General features: G+C 41.6%; 1 protein-coding gene across 2 annotated transcripts in view; it reads left to right on the top strand.

Moving 5' to 3' along the window:
• The window catches only part of C10H20orf194 (chromosome 10 C20orf194 homolog), a 167,710-nt gene that overhangs the window by 64,059 nt on the left and 91,209 nt on the right, over positions 1 to 12,442 (top strand). For both annotated transcript variants that reach the window (XM_025398588.1, XM_025398587.1), the window contains exons 10-11: positions 2,188 to 2,323; positions 10,500 to 10,581. In XM_025398588.1, coding sequence (XP_025254373.1) covers positions 2,188 to 2,323; positions 10,500 to 10,581 — 218 coding nt within the window. The remainder of the gene's footprint in view (positions 1 to 2,187; positions 2,324 to 10,499; positions 10,582 to 12,442) is intronic.

The following is a 12,442-nucleotide window of genomic DNA, read 5'->3' as shown; positions in this document are numbered from 1 at the left end:
TGACAGGAAGCAAATGAAAATAAATAAATGGGACCTAATTAAATGAACATGCTTCTGCACAGCAATAGAAATAATCATCAGAGTACACAGACAATCCTCAGAATGGGAGAAACTATTTGCAAACTATGCATATGACATATGCATAGTCCAAGGGCTGGGCAGGGGAGCAACAGTGTCTTACAGGGAATAAAAGGGATCAGATGTGAAGGTCCAGCCCCACGAAGAAGATGGGTTCAGTGAGGGTTCAAAAGTGTTTCCTCCCACATCTCTTTTGTCATGATCAGCAGGAGATAACTTCCTCTGATGGATAGAGAGGACATCTTTTCTCTCTTTTCTTCCCCCAATTTCAATCCAATCTAATAGTGAAACAGAGTACCCTGGCTAGGACTCAGAGTCATATTTTTCTGCCCGAAGTGTCACCTCACTTGAATTAAACTTAAGAAGAAAAATCAGCCATGCTTACTTTTAAAAGCCCTTGTTTGCCTGAAGCTTAAGGTAGTATTTTTAAGAGAGTGAAAAGAAATGCAAAGAATTCTTTACATGACACACACTAAGGGCAATTTAGGAAAAAGATAGAGGATAGAGTCATCAAATATTCACTGAGAAATGTACGACATACCAATCAAGAGAGATTCATGGTTTTAAAAAAGGAAGCAAATATGATTACTGCCCTCAAAGTTTATAGGGTAGTGGAGAAAAAGACATTAATCACACAGCTTAACAAAGAAATCTGTTATGACCAACTCTGATTGGTGCCATGAAGGAGAAAAGAGTATAGTACTTTGAAGCCCATCACAGGAGAGCCCAGCCCCCTCCAGGAGAGAGCTGAACAATGAACAGAGATAACTGGGAGTAGGAGGAAGAACAGAGACCCTGAGACAAGAACATAAGGGACATCAAAGAAAATGATCTTGGCTGGAGTATTGAAGTTGGAGTTGAGTGGCCTTCCATGGAGCTGAGAAAGTTCACTAGATCATACAAGTTCTCTTTAGCCATGTTCAAGATTGTGTCCCTTCTCCAGAAAATAACATAAAGGCAGTAAATTGGCATGTTTAAAAGATTATCATCATTGCAGTGTAGAGAATAGGAGGGCAAGAGTGGAAACAGGGAAACAGTGAGGAAGTGTTGCAGTTGTCCAGGGAAGAAATGATGGCAGCATGGACTAAGGTTGTGGCCATGAAGATGGAAGAAAATGATTAAATAGGAAGACTTTTGGGGAGGTTGATTATATCTGGAGGGGGAGGAAGCAGAAGTCCAGGAGGCCTTTCAGATGGCTGGGTTCCTGGGTGGATTGTGATGCCATTTAGAACTGGAAGGGGAGGAGACATAGGGAACATAATCACAGAGGAGAGGAGGGAGCAGCAAGCTGCGGGTAAACCCTGGGACTATTTGGAGACCAGGTGGAAGAGGAGGATGACTGACTGGGGAGACTGAGGGGAAACAGTTCTTGCATTGGAGGGTGGAGGGAGTCAAGTGCTTCTCAGAGACCAATGAAGGAAGGAAGACCTGAAGACCATCTGTTGAATTTGCTCTATGCTACATGAAAGTCACTTGGTGACTTTGGCAAGAACTCTCTGGATGAAATGACTGAGGAGGCTGATTAGAGTGGGCTGAGGAGTGAGCAGAAAGTAGGAGAAAGTAGGGGAAAGGAAAAGTAGGGGAGAGGAAAAGTTCAGCCAAGAGGGCATAGAGGAAGGGGATGGGTACAGAGTCAGATGTGTGGTATTGAGAAAATTTGCAACCCTCCTGTGCTCCTTCCCTATTGAAAGTTACTCAGGAATTGATGACTGCTCTATTGTCTGTCTAGTGCAAGTATCATAACTGTCATTCCTTAAGACTCATTTCTGTTAAAATTCTATTTTATAATACCTGAGTTTTGCTCTATCACTCTATCATGGACAGCAAACTTATGGAACTTATTCCTCAAAAAGTGGGACATGCTGAAAATACAAACTTAGCTTGAGTTTAGTTATGTCCCTAAATGTTAACTGATCCCTATGGGTCAGTAGGGAGACAACTGGCATCCCTTTCCAACCAGCCAAGGACATTTGGTCGACTGTACTGACTGACTGCTTTGCTAAGGCTGCAGGTGTCGCCCAGAAAAGCCTGAGGACTTATTAAGGTCATGGAAGGTTGCCTTGGCCAGGAACTCTTTTCTAATCGCATGTTTTTGACTTCGTTCTCTAGTCCTAATCGGCAGCCATTTGTTCTCTTTGGTAATCACTCCACACGAGAAAACCTGAATGCTGGCAACTTTAACTTCCCTTCTGAAGGACACCTGGTACGAAGCACTGGTCCTGGCGGGAGCTTTGCCAAGCACATGGTAAGTGGCTGGACTGCCTGGTGCTTGGTTAGTTTTATTGTGGGGGTGGGGTGGGTGGGGGGAGCTAGACAAAAGGAACCTTTTCCAGTTAGTGTGTTGATTTAACCCTGAACTTGAAGTTGTTTTAGAGTGAAAAGAAGTGATTAGAAACTGTGTGTACTTTTTTCTGTAGGTACTAGGTATGATTTGAAAACATCACATTTAATTTTGAAATATTTGAAGGAAAAACGTTAAGAATATAGTTTCACAAACCAGTCTTTAAGTTGTCAGAGTAATATTATCAATAGAATTTTTAAAATTCAAAATAATTTGAGGATAGTTATTCCAAGCCTAAGTTTGTTACCCCTTGATTATTACATTTAAGGACAGAAACCAACCTTGATGATCATTGTTTATTGAGAGTGCCAGAGAGAAGATTTTTGCATTTGGTGGCAGATTGTCTGCTGCGTTCTTTTAAAGAAAATATTAGACCTGAATATAAGACTCTAATGACTGTGAAAGTCTGTGCTATCTCAGTGGAATTTTAAGTATTTTCAAAATGTCTCTGGCAACCAGGAAAGCTGTGGTTAGTAGGTACTGGTTTTTTTGTTTGTTTATTTTTTGAGACAGGGTCTCTGTCACCCAGGCTAGAGTGCAGTGGCACAGGCTTGGCTCACTGCAGCCTTGACCTCCCAGGCTCAGGTGATCCTCCCACCTCAGTCTCCTGAATAGTTGGGACCACAGGCACATGCCACTGTAACCTTCCTGTCTTCCCTAGGGGAGGGGGAAATAGCTAAGAAACACCTTTGATGGTCACAGCCTGGAGACACAGGCCCACTAAAAGACTGAGATTTAACCGTAAAATCATGGAATGTTTCCCTTCCCCATTACCTTAGCACAAGTCTACAATATAACAGTGGGTTACTGCTGACAGAGCTGCAAGGTACAGTCCATCTAAGGTGGAGTTCACAGGGAACCCAAAGAAGAAAAATGGGGAAGAAAAATAGAAGAATACTAGAGGGATTTGAAGTCCCTGGCACCTACAGCTTCAAAAAACATTAAACAGAACCCAACTCCCAGCTAGATTAACATAAAATCCCACATTAAAAGTCTGTTTCTTCAGTTCCTGTTACCTGATACGTCATTTTTGGCTTTCAACAAAAAATTACAAAGCATGCTAAAAAGCAAGAAAAAACACTATTTGAAGAGACAGTGCAACCATCAGAACCAGACCCAGATATGACTCATATTTTGTAATGTACAGATTATTAAAAATAACTGTGATTAATGTTAAAGGCTCTAATGGAAAACATAGGCAACATGTAAGAAGAGATGAATAATGTAAGCAGGAAGGTGGAAACTTGAAGATAGAATCAAAAGGAAATGCTAGGATTCAAAAACACTGTAATGGAAACAAAGCATGCCTTTAATGGGCTTATTAGTAGAGCAGACATATCCAGAGAAGGAATCAGTAAGTGTGACATCAGTCAGTAGAAAATTCCTGAACAGGAGTGTGAAGAGAAGAAAACAATGAGGAAAAAGAAAATCATCTAAGAACCAGCTGGGCACAGTGGCTCATGCCTGTAATCCCAGCACTTTGGGAGGCCGAGGCGGGTAGATCACCTGAGGTCAGGAGTTTGAGACCAGCCTGGCCAACATAGTGAAACCCCATCTCTACTAAAAATACAAAAAATTAGCTGGGCATGGTGGTGGGCACCTGTTATCCCAGCTACTAGGGAGACTGAGGTGGGAGAATCACTTGAACCTAGGAGGCGGAGGTTGCAGTGAGCCGAGATCATGCCATTGCACTCCAGCCTAGACAACAAGAGCAAAACTCCGTCTCAGAAAAAAAAAAAAAGAAATCATCCAAGAACCCTGGGACAATTTCAAAAGGTATACATGCCGTTGCACTCCAGCTTAGACAACAAGAGCAAAACTCCGTCTCAGAAAAAAAAAAAAAAGAAATCATCCAAGAACCCTGGGACAATTTCAAAAGGTATAATGTGCATGTACGGGGAATACCTGAAGAAGAAAAAGAAGGAAATGGAAGAAGTACTTGAAGTATTAATGGCCAAGAAATTTCCAGAATTCATGACAAAGGCACAAAACCACAGACCCAGGAAGCTTAGAGAACAACAAGCAGGGTAAATACCAGAATATATATGCCTAGACCTATCCTGTTCAAACTTCAGAAGATCAAAGACAAAGAGAAAATCTCTTAAGAAGCCAAAGCAGGAAATAAAACACCTTACCTATAGAGAGGAACAAGGATAAAAGTTCCAGTGGACTTCTTATCAGAAACCATACAAACAAGAAAAGAGTGAAATGATATTTTAAAGTGTTGAATGAAAAAACCCACCAACTAAACCACATTTTATATCCAACAAAATTATCCTTCAAAAGGAAAGGGAAGAAACAAAAGAGAAATGCTTTCTCTTTTGTTTTGTGAGAGTCTGTGGGACTGTCACAAAAAATCCAAACAAAAAAATTGAATTTATCACTAGCAGATCTGCCCTGTAAGAAATGTTAAGTTGTTCTTTATGTATGTATGTGTGTGTGTGTGTATATATTACATATTTTAATTTTATATAATTTATATGTGTAATATATATATATAATATGTAATATATATATCAGAAACCTGGATCCACATAAAGAAAGGAAGAGCATCAAAGAAGGAATAAATGAAGATAAAATGAAATATTTTATATTTCTTATTTTCTTATTCCTTATTATTTTTCTTATTCCTTATTCTTGTAATAGTAACAGTGTATAAGTGATTACAGCATATAGATAAGTGAGTGGCAGCAATGTAATAAGGCACAGGAGGGAGGACATAGGAGTACTCTGATACAAGTTTTATGCACTACACACAAAGTGATAGAGTGTAATTTGAAGGTGGACTTAGATTAGTTATTAATTTATGTCACAAACTCCAGGGAAACCACTAAACATGTCCAGGTTTCAATTGAAAAATCACTAGAGCTCTCAAACCCAGTGAGAAAAGACAGTCATCAGTGCCAGCAATAGCAGAACACAGATGTGAGAATTCACTGACAAGGATTTTAGAGCAACCATCATAAAAATACTTCACAAGGTCAGGAGATCAAGACTATCCTGGCTAACATGGTGAAACCCGGTCTCTACTAAAAATACCAAAAAAAAACACAAAAAAACAAAAAAACAGCTGGGCGTGGAGGCACGTGCCTGGAGTTCCAGCTACTCTGGAGGCTGAGGCAGGAGAATTGCTTGAACTTGGAAGGCGGAGGTTGCAGTAAGCCAAGATCACGCCACTACACTCCGGCCTGGGCGACAGAGCAAGACTCCGTCTCAAAAAAAAAAAAAAAAAAAAAACCACTTCAGTGAGCAACTACAAATACCCCTGAGTAAATGTTAGAAAGTTTCAGCAAAGAAATAGAAGATGTGTAGAAAAACCAAATCAAGGCCAGGCACGGTGACTCATGCCTGTAATCCCACAACTTTGAGAAGCCGAGGCGGGCGGATCATGAGGTCAGGAAATCGAGACCATCCTGGTTAACATGGTGAAACTCCATCTCTGCTAAATATACAAAAAATTAGGCGGGCATGATGGCAGGCTCCTCTAGTCCCCAGCTACTCGGGAGGCTGAGGCAGGAGAATGGCATGAACCCCGGGAAGTGGAGCTTGCAGTGAGCCGAGAGCGCGCCATTGCACTCCAGCCTGGGCGACAGAGTGAGACTCCATCTCAAAAAAAAAAAAAAAAGAAAGAAAAGAAAAACCAAATTGAGATTTTAGAGTAAAAATAGACCGGGCTCAGTGGCTCACACCTTTAATCTCAGCACTTTGGGAGGCCAAAGCAGGTGGATTACATGAGGTCAGGAGTTCAAGACCAGCCTGGCCAACATGGCGAAACCCCGTCTCTACTAAAAATACAAAAATCAGCCAGGCATGGTGCAGGCGCTTGTAAAATCCCAGCTACTTGGGAGGTTGAGGCGGGAGAATCACTTGAACCTGGGTGGTAGAGGCTGCAGTGAGCCGAGATTGCACCATTGCACTCTAGCCTGGGAGACAAGAGCGAAACTCCATCTCAAAAATAAATAAATAAATAAATAAATAAATAACAGATTAGTCAAAGTTAAAAACTCAGTGAATGGGCTCAATGGCAAAACGGAAATGAGAGAATAAAGAATCAATGAACTTGAAGATAGAACAATAGAAATCATCCATCTGAACAACAGAAAATAGACTGAAAAGAAAAACTGAAAGGAACCTCAGAGAGCTGTGGGACTCTCACAAAAAGCCAAATATTCATATTATTGGAGTACCAGAAGAAGAGGAGAACGAGGATGGGACTTAAAAAATGAAGAAATAAAGGTTGAAATTCCCCCAAATTTGGCAGAAGAAAACCCCCACAAAACTATGGATCTAGAAAATCAAGAAGCTGAGTGAACCGTAAACAGGATTAAACCCCAAAATACCCACACCAATAAATACCAAAGTCAAATTGTTGAAAACTACAGACAAAAAATCTTTTTTTAAAAAAATGGGGTCTCACTCTGTCACCCAGGCTGGAGTGCAGTGGCTCAATCTTGACTCACTGCAACCTCCGCCTCCTGGGTTCAAGCAATTCTCATGCCTCAGCCTCTTAGCCTCTTAAGTAGCTGGGACTACAGGTGTGCGCCACCATGCCTGGCTCATTTTTGTATCTTTTGTAGAGACGGGGTTTTGCCATGTTGTCCAGGTTGGTCTTGAACTCCTGACCTCAAATGATGCGCCTGCCTTGGCCTCTCAAAGTGCTGAGATTACAGGCATGTGCCACCACGCTTAGCCCAAACAAAAAGTTTTGAAAACAACCAGAAAGAAATGACACCTTACCCATAGGGGGAAGACAATTTTTTTTTTTTTTTTTTGAGACGGAGTTTTGCTCTTGTCACCCAGACTAGAGTGCAGTGGCGTGATCTCGGCTCACTGCAACGTCTGCCTCCCGGGTTCAAGCTATTCTCCTGCCTCAGCCTCCCAAATAGTTGGGATTACAGGCGCCCACCACCACGTGGCTGATTTTTGTATTTTTAGTAGAGACGGGGTTTCACTATGTTGGCCAGGCTGGTCTCGAACTCCTGACCTCAGGTAATCCACCCGCCTTGGCCTCCCAAAGTAATAGGATTACAGGTGTGAGCCACCATGCCCGGCCGACAATTTTTTGTGTGAAAGTTGTATTTCTTTCTCATCAGAAACCATGAAGGCTAGAAGGAAGTGACACTTATATTTCAAATGCTGAAAGAGAAGAATTGTCAACCTAGAAATCTGTATCTAATAAAAATATCCTTCTAGAATTAAGGGAAAATCAAGACATTCACAGATGAAGGAAAACTACAAGAATTGGTTGCTGGAAGACCTACCTAAAAGAATAACTTAAAGAAATTTGGTCTAAACAGAGAGGAAATGGTAAAAGAAGGAATCTTGGAACATCAGGAAGGGAAGAGAACATAATGATCAAGGCAATGTACCACTGAATTGTATACTTTAAAATGGTTTTATCTTAAAAGTTGCAAAAAAATAAAAATAAAAAACCACCCAGTGCATATCCACATTATAGATTGTATTATACAAGCAGTTTCTGCTCTCAGGTCTGTATCACTCCAAAGCCAAAGAGTTTTCACTCATTATTTCAGTAATCCTTGTTGAATGTCTGGTAAATGTCAGTCACTGTGCTAGATGAAGGGATAGTCATGATCTTTGCCTTCGAGGATCCCATGGACTTGAAAACTCCAGGGAAAGCCAGCTGGGAAGTGTTTGGACCCAAACACATTGCTTCCTTTTTCCTTCTGAGTCGTGAATTCCTGATCATCCTGGGCTGACTGAAAGCCAGCTAGGAAATGTTTGGAGCAATAATTTAGATGTCCAACACCAAATGCTGGTGAGGATTTGGAACAACAGGAACTCTTATTTATTGCCGGTGGGAATGCAAAAAGGTACAGCCACTTTGGAAGACAGTTTGGCATTTCCTTACAAAACTGAATACAGTCTTGCCATAAGATCCAGCAATTTCGCTCCTTGGTATTTACCCAAAGAATTAAAAACTTATGTCTACACAAAAACCTGCATATGGATATTTACAACTACCAAAACTTAGAAGCAACCAAGATGTCTTTCAGTAAGTGAATGGATGCTATTCAGCGATAAAAAGAAAAGAGCTGTCAAGCCACAGAAAGACATGGAAGCACCAAGATTCTGATGTCTGTACTGAGTGGACAAAGAAACTATTCATTTAGAGAGGGAACACTGAGGAGAGTCAGATTGGATGTGTTTGAAGTTCACTTTAGATAGTGAATTTGAAATGACTGTGAGACACCCGAATAGAGCTGAGGCGGCAGTGGTTAGATACATAAGTCTAGGGTCGCGAGGTTAGTCTTGTCTGAAAGTAAACATTTGAGCATTCCCTTGGTATGAAGGGGGTAATTAAAACCAAGGCTGTAGATAGGATTATCTGGATATATATTGTTATTTATTTATTTCAAAATCTTCCTTTAAATACAAGGATAGGTACCTTTATGCCAGACATCCAATGACGCTATCTTGAGGTTCTTGTTTTTTTATAGTCTTCCAGGAAAGCTCACAATTGATTCAGCCTGACTTAAAATGTTTTTAAGAGTCGTGCTCTATGACACCAAGGTTTAGACTCTTAACCAGTTACTTATTTTAACTGCTTAAGAAAATCCAAAGTTCTTTTCTGAGAAAAATGTTGACTCTGTATAGATCCCATTCTACTGGCCAACACCTGTGCTGGTGTGTTGATCTTCTGACTGAAATAGACTTCAGATTCATGTACTCAAGTGTACACAACTGGAAGAGAACTGTGCCCTTTCAAATCTGGGGTTTAAACCATATGACTTTAACTCAATGCATAGCACAAACACTTGGCACCTTAAAAAAAAAAAAAAAACCTTTAATAAGGGAAAATTTGGAGATCCAAGGAACATGTTTTAATTGAGGAAATACATTATCAGCCAGCAATTAGAAATACCTCCTTAAGTTTTCATTCATTGTCATGGCAATATTGATCATATTCACTATTAGTGAATTTTTTTATAGGTTAGTTAGAATAAGTCCTTATTTCCAATCTGTAACTTGGATTCACAATATTACAGAAAAATGCCATGAATTCTAGTGTTGTTGTCTTAAACAATTGAGTAAAATAGAAGGAATGAATATTTGTGTTGTATTTAGCTATTTTTGTATATTGTACTTATTAATGTTCCTTTAGCTCAGTGGTAGTATTTTTGCATTTTATACCTATTATTCTAGGAACCCTCATGAGATGTTGGATTTTCAGAAGAGGAAAGGACATCTATTTTATCTCTGTATCAATGGACATCTTAACAGGGAAGAAGAATAAAAATGTGAAAACCTAGAAGAACTTATTTTCTCTTCCTCAGGGGCTATGTACAGAGATGAAATACAAATGGAGGTGGGGATGTGGATAGCACCCTCCTCTCCTGAATTTGGAGCTGCCCCACACCTCTGCCTGTCATGTCAGCCAGGGTCTTCATGGTGAAAACTCTGGACTGAGTATTGACAGTCAAAACCCAAACACCTTGCTTCCTTTATCCTTCTGAGTCATGTATCCCTTAGCATCCCTGGGCTGACTGAGTATCCAACAGCACCCTCACGGTATAGCCAAAGTTTAAACCACACATACACACACACACACACGCACACGCACCAGAAGATACCTTTGGAAAAACAGTTAAAGATCATCTTTCCCCCTATGTCTTTAAAAAATAATAAATCAGTTTTGTAGAAGAAAATTTATTTCTGGCCAGGCGCAGTGGCTCACGCCTGTAATCTCAGCACTTTGGGAGGCCAAGGCAGGCAGATCACATGAGGTCAGGAGTTCGAGACCAGCCCGGCCAACATGGCAAAACCCTGTCTCTACTAAAAATACAACAACAACAAAAAAATTAGCTGGGTGTGATGGCACGTGCCTGTAGTCCCAGCTGCTGGGGAGGCTGAGGCAGGAGAATCACTTGAACCCGGGAGGTGGAGGTTGCAGTGATCTCAGATTATGCCACTGCACTCCATCCTAGGCGACAGAGTAAGACTGTGTCTCAAAAACAAAAGAAAATTTATTTCCATTAACTCTATGCTTTTTGTTTATCTACTAGTACATGCGTAAGTTATTGCCCCTTTTTTATTTTTATTTTTTTCTGACATCCAGGTAGCCCAGTGCGTCTCACCAAAGGGACCTCTTGCTTGTTCAAGAACATACTTTTTTGGAGCTACTCATGTTCCTTACTTAGGTAAGTCCCTGTAAGTTGTCATCTCATCAGCTTATCTAATGAATAGTCTCTCCTATGAATTAAAAGTTGTCACAAAATTCACTGCTTTGCTTGGAAGCTCATGATACCCAATTTGTGGGCCTCCAGCTCCCTCTCTGATTACTTCTGGATAGTTGATGTGTCTAACACATTTCTCACAGAATGTGTTTCAAGAGGAGGATGATTGGTGCAGCCTACATTAAGTCTAACCATGAGTATAACCTTTTGCTAGGTGTCACAGGGGAGGCCAAGATGAGTAAGACCTAGTTTAAGCTAGCAGGAGGTAGAGACCAGACATGGTGGCTCACGCCTGTAATCCCAGCACTTTGGGAGGCACAGGCAGGCAGATCACTTGAGGTCAGAAGTTTGAGACCAGCCTGGTCAACACGGCGAAACCCCATCTCTACTAAAAATACAAAAATTAGCCAGGCGTGGTGGCACACACCTGTAGTCCCAGCTAATCAGGAGGCTGAGGCACCATAATCGCTTGAACCTGAGAGGTGGAGGTTACAGTGAGCCAGGATTGAGCCACTGCACTCCAGCCTGGGCAGCACAGTGAGATTCTGTCTTAACAACAACAACAAAAAAGCAGGAGGTGGGCCGGGTGCGGTGGCTCACGCCTGTAATCCCAGCACTTTGGGAGGCCGAGGTGGGTGGATCACGAGGTCAGGAGATCGAGACCATCCTAGCTAACACAGTGAAACCCCGTCTCTACTAAAAAATACAAAAAAATTAGCCAGGCGTGGTGGTGGTCACCTGTAGTCCCAGCTACTTGGGAGGCTGAGGCAGGAGAATGGTGTGAACCCGGGAGGTGGAGCTTGCAGTGAGCTGAGATTATGGCACTGCACTCCAGCCTGGGCAACAGAGTGAGACTCCGTCTCAAAAAAAAAAAAAAAAAGGCAGGAGGTAGGGTCCGCAGTGGGAATTTAGATGACTCAGCCAGGTGCCCACTCAACTGTTCTTGTGAGGAAAATGAGAAAAGGCCGTAATAAAAGAGTGCTTAGGAGCTAAGAGCATGCTGTGGGGCCATCCAGAAAGGGTGGGCTGGCTGGGGCTGCCCTGCTTACTAGGGTAACCAGAAGTTGCAGGTATCCAAAGTCACATGGAAAAGAACCTCTGGAATGAATGCAGGTCTCAGCATTGCTACACAGAGGAGAATACATCAGGAACCATATTTTATTCTGGATGATGTTAAATAAGCCAGGAAACTCTGGAAAGAAGCATAACTTGGGTCAGGTTATTAAGGAGATAAAGCAAGAGGTAGAACTGAACCTGTTTACTGATGCCTCGAAGTTTAAAAAATTAAAAATAAAAACAAAAACCTTCCAGAACCTAAGATTCCGCATATCTCTGGTATTTAGTGATGTTGCTGAGTGGGTTGTAAAAGTGGGAAATGCAGGTGAAGATCCAGAAGGCTATTGGGAGTGGCCAGGTTCCACTGTTGTTGGTATTTGTACTGCGTTTAACTTAAAAGAAAAAAATAGTCTGGGCGTGGTGGCTCGCACCTGTAATCCTAGCATTTTGGGAGGCCGAGGTGGGTGGATCACCTGAGGTCAGGAGTTCAAGACCAGCCTGGCCAACATGGCGAAACCCCATCTCTACTGAAAATACAAAAATTAGTGGGGCATGGTGGCGTGCACCTATAATCCCAGCTACTCAGGAGGCTGAGGCAGGAGAATTGCCTGAACCCGGGAGACAGAGGTTGCAGTGAGCCGAGATTACACCACTATACTCCAGTCTGGGTGACAGAGCTAAACTGTGTCTCAAAAAAAAAAAAAGAAAAGAAAAAGAAATGTTGTTCTTGACAATGTCTTCCAGGTAAATTAAGCATTTCTAGCTTCCT

Source organism: Theropithecus gelada, chromosome 10, assembly GCF_003255815.1.
Source record: "Theropithecus gelada isolate Dixy chromosome 10, Tgel_1.0, whole genome shotgun sequence".
NCBI classification, from domain to species: Eukaryota; Metazoa; Chordata; class Mammalia; order Primates; family Cercopithecidae; genus Theropithecus; species Theropithecus gelada.
The sequence above is the reverse complement of the archived record's forward strand: the minus strand, read 5'-3'. Positions and strand labels throughout refer to the sequence as shown.